We start from the raw sequence: 17,984 nt of genomic DNA, 5'->3' as shown, positions 1-17,984 counted from the left end.
TTTTGCAGTGAAATGAATAGGCGACTTTTCAAGTGAGAATTAGAAGTTTACAATGTTTAGAGCGCAATGAATAGGTGGCTTTTCCAGTGGAAGTGAATGGAGATAAATAGATAATCCTATATCACCCTGATTTTATTTTATTTTTTCTTTTAAACTTGTTAAATGAATAGGTGAGTTGAATTTACTAGTAGTAAAAACAAAATGGATTGTTCAGCCGCATGCTTATCGTTCCGATGCGGAATGTGACAAAAGCCTTACCATGGTGCTGAAAATAGCCAAAGTGCCAGCTTCAAAAATCAATCAAACATATGAGATCTAACCGTTGGTTCTGTAAGATATTGATTAAGACTCATTCCATGAATTGATGGGAATGAGAAGGTGGGGAAAAGGGAAGGAAATACTGCTCCCTTTCCCTCATTTTCATCCAATGTTTTGGTCAGGTCAGGCCTCAGAATTGTGTACTGCCCGATTTGTCTCATGCATCGAGCATCCTTTGCATATAACTGAAGTAAGTACAGATTCTTCATTATGAAAAGCAACCTCAAATCATTTGGTGATAGCATCTGAATAATGACACAATAATACAGCCAACTATACCAACAGCTTTTCAGTACCTTCATGTTCAAGCTTACTTGCACTCGATTGACTAGAACACCCCTCAAATCTTACAGGACATGAGCCAACAACATTAGGCATATACGCTATTCAACCCAAAAATTTAAAATTAAAAAAACCCAAAAAAAAAAAAAAAAAGCATCTCCACTTATGGCATGTATACTATTAGACTGGTTGCTGTTTTATCTCTGGCCTAGTGCTTAATTAAGCAGATCCACCTATTCTCCCACCACCATATCAACAGTTTGACAAACTTTGTGGATGATCAAGCAAGATGTTGCATGAATGGCTAGAGTTTGGCCGATGGAAGTCATTGCATATGGAATGTATTTGGTTGTTTTGCTTGTGCAAGCATTTGAACAACTTCTCTCATGGTGGGGCGCTCAATGCTGCGCTCTTGAACACATAACATTGCCACGAAGAAGACTTGCTCTGCTTCATCTATTGGAATGTTACCCAATCGTCCATCCAGGATTTTCACCACTCCTTCTTTGCTTGAGTTGGTTTGCATCTTTGTCCATTGAACAATGTCTATTCCATCTTCCCCAAAATTACCAACTGGCCTTCTTCCTGTTATGAGCTCCAGCAGTACCACCCCGAAGCTGTACACGTCACTCTTTTCATCAACTTTCAATGTGTAAGCGTACTCTGTTACAGGAGACACAGAAAAAAGAAAAAAGGACAAATATAATATTTAGAAGGGAGGAAAGAAAAATACTTGGAAGCCATTTTAGCATACACTAGAAAGAAGGGTAAATGGGTCTGTTCAATGTTGTGAAGTTTGAGTGGAATTTCATGACTCACCCCCCACTGTTCTTTTACAGGGAAAGAAACAGATTCAGCTCATCTCCCCAGTAAAGTTACTAACTCGAATGTGAAAAGGAAAAGATATTATGTGGTCTACGTCTGTAATCTCTACACATGTTTGTCTTTCTGGGGTTTAGGGAAAGTAAAGCTTAGATCCCAATCTGGATTCTTAAGGGAGTATTCTTTGGATATCTGTGCATTTTGTTATGTTTTTAGTTATGGGTTTTGGTCAAAAAGGTTGGTAGTAATTGGCTTGAAGTTGAACGAACATGGGATTATGGTTTCAACTTTCAAGACATGCAAAGCTCATAGCGCATTACTGTGAGACTGCGGGCAAAAGAAAAAGCAAAAGGCAGAATTTTCCTTTGTGTTAGTGGAGCCTTTACCCTTCTCGGACTGCACAGTACTCTGCTTTCTACTTCGGTCCCAAGAAAAGTATATGCTACATTTTTATGCAGAGTGGCGGGAGAAGTATATCCTATTGATCTATTTGTTATTTTTGGTCCTACTACAATTCTTAGAATATGAATGAAAGCAACCTCTTTTCCGGGACCCCCGGCCCACGGTGGCCGACTCATTTCACCAAGTCAAAGACTCAATTTTTAACTGCTTAATCTAAAAGGGTGTAAGAGATTTGATCTGATGAAGCTAAAGCCATGAATATTAATGTCTCATACCTGGAGCAATATAGCCGTAAGAGCCGGCAATTGCAGACATGCACTCAGAGTTTCCAGTGTCTTGTAAGAACTTGGCGAGTCCAAAATCTGCTACATGAGCTTCAAAATCGGAGTCAAGTAAAATGTTGTTGGACTTGACATCTCGATGGAGAATTAGAGGAGAACAATCATGGTGCAAGTAACAAAGCCCCCTTGCTGCTTCAATGGCTATTTTCACTCTAGTTTCCCACTTGAGATACCCACCTCTCTTCCCATGCAGAACTTCACCTAGACTTCCATTTGGCATGTACTCATAAACAAGCAAATTGGTCTCTTTATTTGAACAAAATGCCAGCAACCGCACAATATTCCTGTGACGGATTTTACCTAGTGTACGGACTTCTGCTGAGAGACCATTATCATGGGAAGAGCCTCTGCTTATTCCCAACAGCTTCTTCACAGCTACTTGCTCCCCATTCGGCATAATTCCTCTGTATACAATCCCAGCTCCACCTCTTCCTATAACATTGTTGTCCTTTATGCATTCTAGTATTTCTTCACTTCCAAATTCCAGCTTCTGGAATGCCGTCAGCTTCCACAAATTTGAATTTCTTACCTTTCTGGTCTTGATGATTGCTAGAGTAACAAATACCAATGAGCATAGAAAGAGCCCCAGAACAAAAATAAGTTTATATTTTCCGGGAACTTGAGGCCTGGTGCCACCATGGTTGTGAGATTGTAATGGTGAGCTTGAGAAATAGTTGCACGGGATCAAGTAAGAACCACAGAGCTGAGGGTTGCTAGTAAAGGATGTGGAGTTGAAGACTAAATATTGCCCTGTTTCAGGTATTGGACCAGAGAAGTTGTTATAGGAGAAATCTGCAGTAGTTAAGCTCTTCATGGACCCAATTTCCTTGGGGAGGCTCTGGTTAAGGTGGTTCCATGAGACATTGAGATAATTTAATATGTGAATTTGAGCAATTTGAACTGGGATTGGGCCTGAGAGTTGGTTTTGGCTCAAATCTAAAGAAGTCAACAACAGACAATTACCAATTTCAGGTGGAACTCTACCTGAAAAGTTGTTTCTACTCATATCCAAATTTAGGACTTTCTTCAACCGGCCTATGTCAGATGGGATTTCTCCTGTGAGTCGGTTTCCGTTTAGTCGAAGAATCTGCAAGCTGGGGAAATTCCCAATGGAAGCAGGAAGAGACCCAGACAAGCGATTATTGGAAAGATTTAGCTGGACAAGTTTTGAAGGTACCTTGCTGGTGTCTTGAGGAAGTGGCCCACTAAGATAGTTGTTAAATAACTCCATGAGTGATAGCTCTGGCAAGTGAAGAAATCCTTTTGGTATTGACCCACTCAAATAATTATGTCCAATTCGAACTCTTTGGAGCGTGTCACATTGACCAAGATCATCAGGCAAAGGACCAAACAGAAAATTGTGTTGTAGAATCAAGATAGTCAACTTCCTTCCAAAGCATAGAGTTTTAGGGACCAATCCAGTGAGCTTATTGGTTGACAAATCAAGCTCAATTAGTCTACCATTCTGACCAAGCTTTGAAGGAATGGCTCCAGTAAAGTTATTCTGCCACATTTTTAGGACTTCTAACTTGGGTAGTTCTGCAATGGCATGAGGGATCTCCCCAAGAAATTTATTGATGAATAAGTTCAAGAGGGTAAGCTCACGGAGGCCTGAGAACTCTGCTGGGATAGCTCCTGTCAGTGCATTATTTGAAAGATCAAGAGTTTTCAGGCTGCTCAAATTCCCCAGTTGGGGAGGAATCCGACCACTTAGCTGATTTATTTGCAAGAACATGGTGTCTAACATGTTTAGATTGCCCAACTCTGGAGGAATTGGACCCTCCAAGCCACAACTTGCAAGGTCTAGATGAAGCAGATTGATCAGCTTGCCCAACTCTGGTGGGATTCCGCCGTCGAAGTCGTTGTAATAGCCCAAGAGAAGATAGTTGATATTAGTGAGATTCCCAAGTTCACTGGGTATGACACCACCCAGTGAGTTTCCTGCAAGTGAAAGATAATTGAGCTGCTTCATATCTCCATAGCTTGGAGGGATTATCCCAGTGAAGAAGTTCCCGCCAAAGTCCAAACGCTGCAGCTCGGGAAGTTGAGTGACACCCAAAGGAAGTGAGGCATTGAAATTGTTATTATAAGCGTCTAGCACTGCAAGCTCTTTCAACTGAGAGAATTCCCAGTTCAAATCGCCACTGAACATATTGTTGGAGATGTTGAGGAATTGAAGTCTTTCTAGCTTGTGAATATCTGGTGGGAATGAACCTGAGAAACTGTTACCAGCAACTGAAAGATTAACAAGGGCTCTTAGTTCCGTGAGTGCAGGTGACAGAGAGCCAGAGATGTTGGAATTGGATATGTCTAGTGAAACTACTACTCTGTTCATGCTGTCGCAGAGGACGCCAGTCCAAGAACAGAGGGATAAGTAGTTTGATGCATTCCAGCTATTTAGAGAAGGATTGAAGGACTCAAAATCTTGTTTGAGAGAAACCAGGATTGCAGCTTGCCTTTTTAGAGATGGGTTATGTGAAGAAACAGGATGAAAAGATGTAAGAAACGCAAGAATTAGAAAAGAGAGGAAGACAGACCTCATCATATCAGAAGCAGCCATGAGAAACTCTATTTTACAGGAAGTGAGTTCCAGAGAAACAAGCTCCTTTTTTTTTTTTTTTTTTAATCAGATTGAAGAACAGAAAGACCACATTTCATAGAGTTGTATTGAGCTTACAGGAGCACAGCCATGGACTGATGGACAGAAACAAGACAGAGGAGCTAATGAAGTGAAGCCATGAAAGACGAGCTAATGAAATGCAGGGCAAAGTGGTATATTAGCAGCATCCAAGGTCCTTCTCTCCCTCACTCAGACACGGTTGTGGTATTTTTAAGTTTTCATCTTTCACTTTACAAAAAGAAAAAGCAAAAGCAATGTTTGCATAAAGATGGATATAACAGCAGACCGTTTGATCAATACTAATATCCAGAAAAAAAAATTCCGTTGCTTTTCAAGCAAATTACAAAGAAGGCCCTGCTTTCCTTTCTTAACTATTGAATCGAGAGGGACGAAGAAGTCAGATTTTTTATTTGAATAATGAATATTCAATGCTAGAGGTCTTTGACCCAAATGAGAATGTAAAGGAAAATCATAAGCACGAAACCACTATTTGATATAATTTCTTCTGCATTATAATTAATGCATACAAGAGTTGGTTTATTATAATGTAGAGGACTTGCGGCGTTCCACTTCCTTCCATTATTATTTTTCTCGTTTTATTATTATTATTATTAATATTATTTTGTTTGCCAATGTTCATCATAATAGCTTGGATCACCAGTTTGAATCACACCCTAATCATCATTATGGCTTACAATGTATCATTTGCGTTAAGAGTAGCAGCCTAATCAGCCTCGTACACATTCATAATGCTCTACAAGAATGCATTTAATTCATTAAGTGATGGGTAATCAATTAAGGAAATGCATGGTGTTCTTCTAGTCCTAGGCTTACTTGATTTTTAGAATATAACATCCACCTAAAACCAAACGTAATGCTGTGAATGAAAGAAATAACTTTTACTTTATGGGCTTTTTAGATTTGGAGAGGAATTATGACAAGAGTTAAATTAGGGGAAGAAGATAAACTTCCATTATTCTGTGTCTTTTGAGGTGGAAAGTTGACACCCTGGGTCTCCGGGTCCATCTTGGTTCCTTTGTTATTTGCGTAGGAATAAGACCAAGAACTAGTGCTAACGTAGGATCAACGCCCCTCTCTCACTTTAGAGCTTAGAAGGCACTGGAAAAAGAAAAAGCTAGATTGCTTGGTTTGGACTTTGGAGCATGCATGTTGGGATTCATCACTCTTTTTCTTTCTTTCTTTCTTTCTTTCTCCCTCTTCTGTGTGAATCTCTTTTTCTTTTTTCTTTGTTTTTGGGTGAATGAATGACTTCGACTAGTTCAGTTGGGAAGCAAATGAATGAGTACAACAAGGGGCTCCATGTTGGAGACGTCTACTGTTGTGTTTTCAGAAGAGTGCTTTTTTCCTTTGAAGGGAGTATAATAATAATGGAGCACGCTGCCATGGATGATGGAGCCTTTGAGCAATTAATACAATTAAAGAGGTGAAATGATCATATCAACCAAAATGCTTGCATGAAATTATAAAACATAAGCACTCATTCATCTTCCACAAAATACTGCCTTTTGAGCTCCTTGTAGGGCAGACTGTTTCCATACCTCTAAACATTTGATGATGTTGTCTTATGGGAGGGAGGATGGTCATCATGATCAATGTCATCACTCCATGGAATCTTCCCTCATCTTTTTACCCAATATTTCATCTGGATCATTTCATTCAATAACGGCCAATTCTCACTTGGGAAAAATCACCATTGTTTGACTCATGAAAATGTCAAAAGAAAAAAAAAAAGTTAAATATCACCATGGTTTGAATTATTATTTTTTATTTTATTTTTAAAAAAATCAATGTTAAGGGTATGATTGTAACTTTATATACTTCCGTTATCAACTTGTCTAATAATAGGATGGAGCTCTTGCAATACAAATGTGCCTAAGCACCTAATAGTAAAATTAGAAACTGAAAATCTTGGACTCAATTTCCAAAAGGATCAAAATAAAAAGTGTTGTTTTCATATTTTTCCAAAAAAGTAAAAGAAAAAAGAAGTCTTATGTAAAGAAATTAATGGTACATCTTTAAACATATTAATTCTATTTTATTAAAAAAAAAAAAAAAAAGAACATGTGTGAGGTTGAGGTGGAACCATATTTTTAAGAAAAAAATTTTAAGATGCTCGATCGGCCTAAAAGAAAGTTAGTAGCACAATGCAAGACTTAGAGTGCACCACAGTGAAGTTACAATTACGTGAATGTGTGATTATTACTAAGTTTGTCATACTAAGTGTATTTAGAAGTTAATTAGCTGGTCATGACACATGCGGTCACAGGTGCTGCTAGGTCCTCGAAGGTTGGATCACACAACCTCATGATTGACCTTATGCTTCCATAAATATTTTTTCACAACATCCATAGTAGTGGTTTATGAGTTCTCTATAGGTTCATAATAGGTAACTTTTGCGCATCTAAGGCTTTAAAGTTAACAAATCGGGCACTCTCGAGTCTGAGGTGTTACAATTTAACTTTCTTCACAATTTGATTCTTAATTTTTGTTTTCAACTCAATAAATGGGAAAATAAGTATAAAGATTGGGCCTTTTCACTCCTAATTCTAATAGAGAAAAAAAATGGGGTATTCGTCAGAATGTTTCCAAACACCAAATGGAAATGACTCATTTTGCAATTTGGTGTGCTCCAAAATTTGAACATCTTAAAATCTTAATGTAAATCACTTCTCAAAGAGTAGCAGCTATTGATATATGTGAACGATGATGGGGACACAATTCCATCTGCGAATAGGTGCCTTTGTTTGATGGCCAAAATGGTTAGTAGAGAATCTCACTCTAAAAGAAAAATGGGCTGCAAATGCAAGTAGAGCAGCTTGAGCCGCAGCCATGATATTTCTCAAATAATAACTAAGAACAATTGTAGCAACACAAAAAAGAGGACGAATTGAAGTACCTCATCGAAATTTACCTTCAAAAAGCCAGCATTTCGCAGATGGGGGACTAGTCACTTATGGGAGGGAATGAGATTTTTCCAAGTATGGAGGTGAGCTTTAGAGCTTATTTGAGATTGTACTAGCGAGCTTAAAAAGTACTTTTAGGTGCTAAAAAACTGTACCAAATAAAAAGTTGGTACATTTAGTAAAAAAACTCCAAAAATATAATCTGAAGTAACAAGAGCATAGATTTCAACACTTTCGTTTTTGGGACACATCATGAGTGTTTGATGGAACCTGAGAGGGACTCCATAGTGACGAGCACATCACTTTTCTTCTTAGAAAGCTCTATTGCATGAAAGTGATGAACACTTCACTTTTCTTCTTCGAAAAATAACCCACAGTTTTTTTTTAATAAATGCTAGAAAATAATGAGCACCACCCTTTGATGGAACTTTAAAGGAACCCAAAAAATCATAGTAATGTATATATTTGGACACCACTCTATTCCAAAAGCTTAATTTAATGGGTTTGTGTGATTCATTTATGCATTTCCTATTGAAGAGCCCCTACCATGCGGATGGGCTATAAAAGTGGTGTTTTGCAGCATCTTACTACCTTGTGACACTTCATCCATTTAAGAAAATTGCAAAAAACTAAAATGAGAACAAACATAGCAAATCAAAGTGAAAAAATACCAACACTACCCCTAGCCGCCGAACCCAGCAGACCCACGGCGTGGGTTTGGCGAGACCACCGAAAAACAATTGGAAAACATAAAACCAACCTCAAAAATCGATTTTAATGCCTCAAAAATTGATTCTAATGCCTTAAAACTTACTTTTTTATTCAAAATTAAATCCTAGAGAGGAAGGTTAACCCTTTAGGAAATTTATTACCCTAAATAGATCACCCTCAAGCCGCTGCCGTGACCTAGCAGTGGGTCATGGCCAGCGTTTCAGTAGAAGGAAGAAGAAGAAAGAAGAAGAAATGGGAGATGAGTTGTCGACAGGAAGGAAGAATTGGGAGAGAAGAAGAAATGGAAAGAAGAACAGAAGAAATAAGGAAAAATCTAGTATTTTAGGCTGTACGATAGTTTTGTGCATTTTTCCTACGTGTCAATCTCCTATTGAGGGCTGCAAAAGTGGTCTTTTGCAGCCCATCCGCATTGAAGTTAAACTCTTCTTATTGCTCCTTCAGCACTAATTAAGGCAATTCTAATCAATCGAATCATAATTTCTTTTTCGATTTCAGAAACGACATTAAGGAGCAGTGCCAATCGTGCAAATTAAAGTGCAGGCCCAGAAATAAGTGTTGATAATGTATATGGTGGGTAATTTAGGAAAGCAATTGAAATTAAAGGCATCAATTAAGCTGAGGCGTACTGTGGAAGAAACATGCAGAAAGCAAGAATATACGGAAGAGTTTTGATCGAGTGCTGCTGCCAAATGCCAATGGCCAAAAGGGGGATGTAATAAATGGATTCTGCTTCACACTTATTTTACCTTCAGAATCATGTGCATGCAATGCATAATAAGGACTATGACATGATAAAGGCATGCATATGCATGCATGCATGCATGCTGATTCATCCAAAAAGATGAATGCAAAATAGGAAAAGTAAATAAATATAAGGGAACACAATTAGCAAGACTTTGATTTTAGAAAATCGTATCCAAGACACAATAAGGCTTGCTAGATTCTTGTAATGAGGAGTCAAATAGTTTCTTTTTTGTTGGATAAGGAGATCAGAGTAAGAATACAGACAAGTTGTATCTTCTGACTTGTTAAGATAATTATTAGGGAACTTTTAACATGTCAATTTCGTCACAGATGAAGAGCATGACATATATATATGTTTTCTTTTACTTAATTTGTTAGAAAACGTGTTGTTGTGGAAGTTGGGGTGTGCACTAGTAATTGATCAAAGGAAGAGGACAAACAAAATTGTATCTGATCTGATCTGATCTGATATTGCATCACCAGATTTTCCATGAATCATTAACGTCTTTATTAAAGTGGCTTTGACATTTGTTCTACTTTAATTTATAAACCAATGTAGTGGTATCTTTAAAGTGCAAGTGTGAGACGTACAAGATGCTCATCGATCCAAGGCAGCTGGGGTGTGGTTTGCAATTGATATATGTGCATGCCTAAATGAATCTCCAATTAATGGATTCTCAAGCCCCTCAACATCTGTGGAACCTCCACTTTATACAAACTACCCAACTGAGATCATCCATGTCACTTAATTTGCTCCAATCTCAACCTTCTCTTTTCTCTTACCAACCAAAACCTGTCGGTCACTAGAGATATCATGGGATGGCAGCTTCATATCTTTAGGGGCCCACATGTCCGTTAATTTGTTTTATACGATGATCTCTTCTTGATCATAATCCTCGTAAAGCAGAGAGAAGAAATGAAGCAGTAATTAATCAAATTAATTAAGAATTCATTTGAGACCCAGAGACTGTTAATGGTGGGTGGCGGCACTTTGCTCAAAGCTTAAGCTACATTGCCGGCTCAACCGAAGTTGTGACTTGTCATCCGAAAGAGATGGAGGAGACAACTTCGTATCTTCTTAGGGTCCACACGTGGAACATGGCTGATCACTCGTTTAGTTTTTGGGTGCTTGCCTATTCGATTGATTAGGATATATAGCCATAATGGACGTTACTTTGCTAATTAAAAAGTCTACACTCTTGCTTATATATGGAAAATTTGTCTTCAAGTAATTACTTAAACCAAAATATTACTTAAGACTATAGTTATATTTGTTTAAATGTTTTAGGAAGTGTTTTTTATTTTTTATTTAAAAAAGTTTTATTTTTGTACATTTAAGAATGTTTTGTGTTTGAATTGTTGTTAATATTTTTATTTTGCAAAAAGAAAAAGAAATAGAAGTACTAGGGGTATACACTGCCTAAACGGGGCAGTTCAAGTTGACGTGTCAGATTTGTGTTGGGTCGACTGACCTGTCAACCTATTAAGAGTCAACCATGAAACCACCCGTTTAATTAAATGAGTCAGATCTCTTAACTTTGGCATGATCCATTTAAATAAGTGGGTAACTCATTATGAAACACTTTATCATTTTAATAAACAGGCCAACATGACTCGACCCGACCCTGTAACTCATTTAATAAACAGAATCAGACGAGCCAACCACCAGACTGTGTTCCAGGCTGGGCCATCCACTTGTAATGCAGGCGAACGGGAGGATTGGGCCAGTGTCTCCTAAAGAGAACAAAATTTTAACAAAGGATCTCATGGGCCTCTTGGGTCTTTGTTCGTTGAGAAGAACTTGCGTGCGGCTGGAAATCTACCACATGCCGTTTGTTATCATTTTCAGTACGTCAAAACGACATACCGTACACATTCATTACAAGCGACAAGTACTGCAGTTTCCCTTGTGTGAAACTCAATTAGGTAGAAGTAATAATTGATGATGATTTCCCTGTCAGTGGCCCTCTGTGCGTGTGCGTGTGCGTGTGAGAGAGGGAGACGAGAGAATGAAGCAGGTATCGAAGGACCCATTCGAAGCGGCGTTTGAGGAACAAGAGGATTCCCCCGCAGTTGCTGTTGCTGGTCAACAAGACGACGTTGACGACGACTACGATGGCATTGAGGTTGCTATTCCTTCCTCTGCTGCTGGCCCTTCAACCTCGACTTCCACATCAACAGCCCCAATAGCACCAGTCTCTGTCGCCAAATCCAATGCGAAGAGCAAAGACGATGATCAGGAGGAGGAAGAGGAGGAGAACATGGATGTTGAGCTCTCCAAGTTACCCTCCGCTGCCGACCCTGCTAAAATGGCCAAGATGCAGTATGTTCTTCTTCTTCCTCTTTATTATTTCACCTCTGCCCACTATCCTTATGTCCAAAAAAAAGTAATTTTTACAACCCATTTTCCGTTTGCGCGTGAATTATATAGCGTTTCTCTCTGGCAATTGGGAAATAAAATTATAGCTGACAAAAACCCAAAAAAAAAAAAAAAAAAAACAAGAGTTGTATATGGAGAAACCTGTTAATTGTGTTAATTCGTGTGTAAGATAAGCTTTTGAAGGCTTCAGATAGCAATTTATGACAGAAAAATATCTCAAAGGTTGGTTACACGCAGGTTTCGGTATGTTTAAAGAGAATGAGATCGCGTAGTCTGTTTTCATCAATAATAGCATCTATTTCCGAAATTCCGTTTTGGGTGTACGAACTAGCGTTTCTTTTTTTTTTCTTTTTTCTTTTTTATATTCCACACATCATATGGTTCATGTTTCTGAAATTATTCAGTTTAAAGCTTGCTTTTTTCTTGTCTGTTGTAATATATGACTCTGTTGTAACTAGACTTGAACCAAGTAAGTCCTGCATCAAACTAACCTTATTTCTTTCTTAATTTTATTTCTTTTAATCATTTTCTGTTTGACGGCGGGAATGGGTTATGGGAGCAAGGACAAATCTTTTCACTGGCCTTTTCTTGAACCTACTGTAATCTGCACCTGTACCTCATATGATGAAATATACAACTAGACATTTCCGCTAAACTTTTACATCTTGATGACTTCTCCAGGGCTATTTTATCACAATTCACAGAGGAACAAATGAGTAGGTATGAGTCCTTTAGGAGAGCTGGATTTCAGAAATCCAATATGAAAAAGGTATGCTTCTCGTTTTATTTTTCCCCTTATCTTCTTCTTCCCTTGTCACTGGGCCTTTATCTTTTGGTTGTACATATTGAGTGTTGAAGTGTTCCAATTCTAATAAATTGGCCGGTTCCCATTTGGTGCGTACTTGTCAAGATGTGTCATATTCATTTTTGCATTTGCATCAAAATTCGTAACTGTTTGCATGTATATCCTATGGTGTGAATGCAGTTGCTAGCAAGCATCACCGGAACCCAGAAAATTTCTGTGCCAATGACAATTGTAGTGTCAGGGATAGCAAAAATGTTTGTTGGTGAACTTGTTGAAACAGGTATGCATACCGTCCAATTTTGAATTTATGCTGAGATCTCATTTCAGGGATGACAGTTGTTCACCTTTGGTTAGTTATAGAAAGAGAAGTAGAACAATACGTTTTACAAATATATTAAAAAAAAAAAAGGAGTGAACACTGAAAGACATATAAGATTTCAGGAGATGCTTTTTCAATCACATTTACTTTAATCCTTTGTACAAAGTTAAATTATCATGCATGACTAAGAGCAAAGTTCTGTGTCTGTTGAAATTTTGGATCGCTAAATATTCAGTAATGAGGCTCTTTACTTTCCAGCTAGAATGGTTATGACAGAAAGGAGAGAATCTGGGCCAATCAGGCCTTGCCACATCAGAGAATCATATAGAAGATTAAAGCTTGAAGGCAAAGTACCTAAGAAATCAGTTCCGAGGCTCTTTCGGTAGATTGACCAGATACAGTTTTTGGTGCTGACTGCACAGGTTTTCAAAATCAATCTTGTTCTCGGATAGCATTTTAATCTTGTATTTCACATTTATCATACTATTCTTGTCCTTAATATGTTAGGCTGATAGATTAAGGACAAAAACCCAGCAAAAAGTATAAGTTTAGAGCAGAAAGCCTACATTTTTTTTTTTTGGCTTACTTTAATTTGAGAAGGAAGCCTAACTGATAGGCTGGCCTTTTACCTCACCTGTATGAACAGTTGCGAAGCTGGGCTCAATCCCTTTATCTTTCCATATGCAGAGGAATCTGGATACCGCTGGGGCTGCAAGACCTGTTATGGCCTATGGGCAGGCAGCTACTTTTGGTTTGGACTTTTAATATTGACAGTTTCTTGGATTAATATCTATATTAACCATCGAAACTGATATGAAAGCATGGGTTGATTGTCTGGGGAATCTAGAATTCTATAGTTGCAGAAGCCATATCCAATATGGATACTCCCAGCTACGGTGGGAAAGATATTGATTTTTTATCTTTTTAATTTCTCTCTCACAGCTTCTTAGTTAGTTTTATTATTTGACTATTTTGTGACTTTTTGTTTTTAATCTTTTAAACGAAAAGGTGGCATATAATGTATTGAACATGTTAATTAAGTAAAGTTTCCCTCTCTTGTCAGTTTTTCAAGAATTGGTTTGTGCTGACACCACAAAGATAATCTGACTCTTCACACCAATTTTATACCGGTTGACATGACGTGTTTTAAGTGGTTGACATAAAACACGTCATGTCAACCGGTGTGGATTGGGTGTGAAAAGTATTATTATTCCACCACAAATAGTTTTACTTTTTCAAGATTATTACAACTCCTATAAGTTTTACGACTACCTTCTCTTTTTCAACTTCGCAAGGCTCTTGAGTACGACCCACTTGGTCCTTTTTGAAGGTGTAAAATCATAGGATGTAGGATGGGCCTTTAGCTTGAAGATTAGGGTTTTCGACGATTAATATATGTGCTCCAAAAGATTCTAGATATTAGGTTGCTTTGGTTAAGAAGGAATACTTTAGAAATTATGGAAACATTTCAGTTTTACCAAGACCTTCTAGGTGTCTCACCAAGAAGAATATTGAGTTCAGTCTCACCCTGAAAAGAAAGCAAAAATTTCTGAAATTTTCATTAATCAAAGTTCCCTACTTGTAAGAGTTACATCAATATACAGACTTTCTAATGCTAGTAGTTCCGAAGAACCTGGGCTGCTTATATAAATACAAAAACTAAAAACTATAAAGACCACCTAAAAACAAGAAAGTCTCCACAAGACCACCACCATCGATGGAAAGCCTAGACCCAAGGAAGTCTTAAAAACTAACTTCCTAATGGAAAGACATAAAAATTAAGACTCCACAAGAATAGCCTATGGAGGTCTAGGCTTCACATAAATTTAACTAAATTGCAAGGTTTCTTCTCTTAGCTTAGTTTTTCTTGAGCCTCTTGCATCCTGTGTCACCTTCAATGCTAGGCTAGGTTGATCTTTGTGATGATAAGTCCTTGAAAGTTTGGTAAATTGAAATGATTGGAGTTAGTCCTGTGTCACCTTCAATGCTTGGTTACGTTGACCTTTATGACAGTTAGTCCATAAGTGTGGCAAATTGAAATGATTGGAATTAGCTAGATTGGAAACCTAATTAGTATTAGCAGCTTAAGTCCAATAGCTTGGCAAATTAAAATGATTGGAATTAGTTGAGGCTTGATGGGGATGTTAAATCATGGAATATAACAGTTTCTACTTTCTGTTTATGCATTGTAAACTTGTTGGGAGTTTAATTATCTTCCTAGCTTTCTGCCCACAAATGCAACGCTGTGAGGTGTAAATTGATGATGTCAAGAGAGAATAAAATAATAAACAAAATAAAGTTAACACCCCTGTATTTGTGGTAGGACTCTTTTCCATCGGGCCTTGTGGGAGGATAATAATTTAATCCTCTGGGGGCAATCATCCAGACAGGTCATTGATATTTCCTTTGTATTGATTAAAAATAAAAGAGTACAGATTCTGAAGCTCGTCTCTTTCTTTCTCTTTTCTCTTTTTTTGAATTAGAAGGCTCTTTCTACTTGTAGATTCTAGTTTTGCTATGATTCTGAAGCTCGTCTCTTCTCTTCTCCTTTTTGGCACTAAAAGATTTGGTGGCACATTGCTTTCACAAGTGTTTTAATCTTCATGATGCTAAGATGATAGTATATACTTAAACACTTTCATATACTGCTTTTTATGTTACTTTTTTTTTGTTTGTTTGTTTAATATATCTTTTGCAATTTACTATTCGGTCAATTTGCTGCAGAGTTGAGATGCAGTAGAGTACTCGTCAGATGCCTGAACCTGCACTTCATCCACGCTTGGGGGCATCTCCCATCGCGAAGTGCATACCAGGAACAGCATGTCATGTCCTTATCAATGTTGAAATTCTCATATTTCATTGTTGTATTAAAAGGCTTTGGTACAAAGGCTACACTGCCATTTTGTGATAGTAGAGGTGAATCTAGTATTGGGTCTGTATTTATTTTACTTTTGGTGCTTGGAAGTCACGATCCTTGATTAGCTTTTACTGTTTATGTGCCCATCTATGCCACAAATGCCGGTGGATTTCATTGTGCCATGTCTCTTTCTTTTCTTTTTATGGTTTTCTTTTTTGGCCGGATGGATGTAATTGTGCCATTGAAGCCCTATATTTTTTGCTGGCAACTGAAAGGCAACTTCATCGCATTTTCCCTACTCTGTTTCTTGTGTACTTTTAATATAACAATTCTATTTTTATACTTTCTTTTTCATTTTTCGATATTTAGTGCAGGCAAAAGATGCTAGTGAATTGAAAATGATTTCCAAGTTAGCAGTAAAGTTCTCACTCCCCTTTGCTTCTCAGTCGTCATTCCCCTACCCAGGCTACCCTACAATTTTTCTCCCAACCTTGAAGAAGAACTCAGTTGCCCTTCCCCCCAGTGCCACCCGCTCCGCCTCTCAGTTATCATCCCCCCTACTCTCTCCCAAATTTCCTCCTCTGCAAGTTGTTGTCTTCCTCCCCTTTTACAACTATCGCTCGCCATCCTCCCTACTCCGTCGTAACTCCCCAACCCCTTACGATTGCATTTGTCTCCCTGCATTGCAAAAAAAATATCTCCTTCCGTCATCGCAATTCCTCTCTTCATCTGTCGGTTTTTGTGTGGTGTTTTTGTTTTTTGGAATTGATAATATTAGTGTTTGGCATTGTTTAATAATTTTGAATAAGGCAAATATTTCCCATACCAACCAAATAATGGAAAATCAATGATTTCCTTCAAAAATATTTCGACTGAAAATATTTTCCCTTGTGAACCATTTTAGGCCGAAACAAATGCAACCTAAATAAGAAGCTGTTATGGCTGTTGAAAATGGAAACTTACAGAATAATATTAGGTTTGAGGGTGCATGTCCTGAATATGGAGCAACTTTTTATGCATTGAAGAGAAGAGCAGCCTCTCTATGGATAAGAGAAGAATTCCATTAAGTTTTAGGAAGAAAAGAAATTGATGATCGGAGGCAATCTCTTGGAATAGTTGAGCTTTTTTGGTTGTCTAACAAAATAGAAATAAAGTATAAAATGTATAATAAAGGTTTCATCTAAAAATAAATAAATAAATAAATAAAAGTGGTTTTCGATGCAATAGAAAGTTGAAAAGTGTTTTAGTGTTGAATTCACATTTAGAAAATATTTTATGTGGGGTCTATAGATACAAATTGTTTGGTAATTTCTTTTCGAAGGTGTTGTGGTTTGAAAGAAATTTACAACTCATTGCAACTTGGACCTATAACCTCGAGTCAAATTTAGCTAATATTTTGGATGAAAAACACCCTATATGACTAGCATATGCATCTTAGTTATTTTGAAGTTATTAATATACTTTCATTGTGAAATTGCGCGGGGGACACTAATGCTATGGTGGTAGGACTACCATTCCCTCCTCTATTGTTAAGAGTCTTGGATGGGTGGTAGCAGTTATCGCTCTACTTTGGGAGGGATGGTTGCGCAACCACTCATATGTTGTGTGAATGAGTGGTCATGCAGTCATCCCTTACCACATTAGATGGAGATAATTGCACAGTCACCCTTGAGACAATACATAGGTGATACAGCCATCCCTTATCATAATAGATGGGATAATTGCACAGCCACCCTTGACACAATATACAATCGACTATAGACCTAAACTTATGTTTTTGTTTTACATATTGTTAGGGATTTTCAACTAATGAAAAATTATGGTATCAATCAAACTAACATTTTCAGTAGATCAGAAAAACTTTATTTAATCTTCGTAAATAGTTTTTTTTTTTTTTTTTTTTTTAATTCATAAACTTTTTTTTAAAAAAAAATTGAGCTTCTTATTCTCTCACGCACTCTCTCTTGCAATTTAATCTTGCAATTTAATCTTCGTTGTTACCGAAGATTGTCAGAGTGTTGTCGGCTGCCTTTTGCTGCCACATGAGGTAGCCAAAAGTTGCCGGAGCCACCATTGAATATCGCCGAAGTTGCTGCCGCTAGAGAATGACAAAAGTAATCATTCGTTTCTCGTTGTCACATGTTGCTGGCCATCGCCATTGTGGTCGTAGATTTTTCATACAAGCCAAATACCAAAACAAACAAAGCCTAAGCCAAAAAAGAAAAGAAATTGTGTAAACAAGTAGAATTCATTGGGCTAAACGATTTTTATAGCCAATTTTCAGTAGTATTTAAGTTTTTTATGCATTGTATTAATTATACTGAATTGTTGTTAGGTTGTTACACTCATCTTTTATGTTTATTTTTTATTATTATTTTTTTAAATGTACTCTTTTCTTCTCCTTCTTCTGTTCTTCCTTCTACAGTTCTACTTGCTTT

The 17,984-nt window shown here is 37.5% G+C and overlaps 2 protein-coding genes across 2 annotated transcripts; one reads left to right on the top strand and one right to left on the bottom strand.

Moving 5' to 3' along the window:
* Positions 1-500: 500 nt before the first annotated feature.
* Positions 501-4,957, bottom strand: LOC132172065 (leucine-rich repeat receptor-like serine/threonine-protein kinase BAM3). The gene is made up of 2 exons (XM_059583498.1): positions 2,100-4,957; positions 501-1,263 (listed from the first exon to the last, which is right to left on the bottom strand). The coding sequence occupies exons 1-2, from the start codon at positions 4,723-4,725 to the stop codon at positions 926-928; spliced, it is 2,964 nt and encodes a 987-aa protein (XP_059439481.1). The 5' UTR covers positions 4,726-4,957; the 3' UTR covers positions 501-925.
* Positions 4,958-11,134: 6,177 nt separating this feature from the next.
* Positions 11,135-15,728, top strand: LOC132172787 (transcription initiation factor TFIID subunit 11). The gene is made up of 5 exons (XM_059584358.1): positions 11,135-11,508; positions 12,247-12,334; positions 12,551-12,650; positions 12,948-13,111; positions 15,414-15,728. The coding sequence occupies exons 1-4, from the start codon at positions 11,195-11,197 to the stop codon at positions 13,073-13,075; spliced, it is 630 nt and encodes a 209-aa protein (XP_059440341.1). The 5' UTR covers positions 11,135-11,194; the 3' UTR covers positions 13,076-13,111; positions 15,414-15,728.
* Positions 15,729-17,984: the final 2,256 nt, after the last annotated feature.

Source organism: Corylus avellana, chromosome ca2 (genome assembly GCF_901000735.1).
Source record: "Corylus avellana chromosome ca2, CavTom2PMs-1.0".
Classification (NCBI taxonomy): domain Eukaryota; kingdom Viridiplantae; phylum Streptophyta; class Magnoliopsida; order Fagales; family Betulaceae; genus Corylus; species Corylus avellana.
Note: the sequence above shows the minus strand (reverse complement) of the source record. Positions and strands in the feature narration are given on the sequence as shown.

What these genes read in the sequence shown, in the direction of transcription:
- LOC132172065 (XM_059583498.1), bottom strand. Translation starts at nt 4,725, where the DNA reads ATGGCTGCTTCTGATATGATGAGGTCTGTCTTCCTCTCTTTTCTAATT. An exon ending in TTACGGCTATATTGCTCCAG is followed by an intron (nt 1,264 to 2,099) that starts GTATGAGACATT and finishes CTCCTGTAACAG; the next exon opens with AGTACGCTTACACATTGAAA.
- LOC132172787 (XM_059584358.1), top strand. Translation starts at nt 11,195, where the DNA reads ATGAAGCAGGTATCGAAGGACCCATTCGAAGCGGCGTTTGAGGAACAA. An exon ending in AGAAATCCAATATGAAAAAG is followed by an intron (nt 12,335 to 12,550) that starts GTATGCTTCTCG and finishes GTGTGAATGCAG; the next exon opens with TTGCTAGCAAGCATCACCGG. An exon ending in TGGTGAACTTGTTGAAACAG is followed by an intron (nt 12,651 to 12,947) that starts GTATGCATACCG and finishes TTTACTTTCCAG; the next exon opens with CTAGAATGGTTATGACAGAA.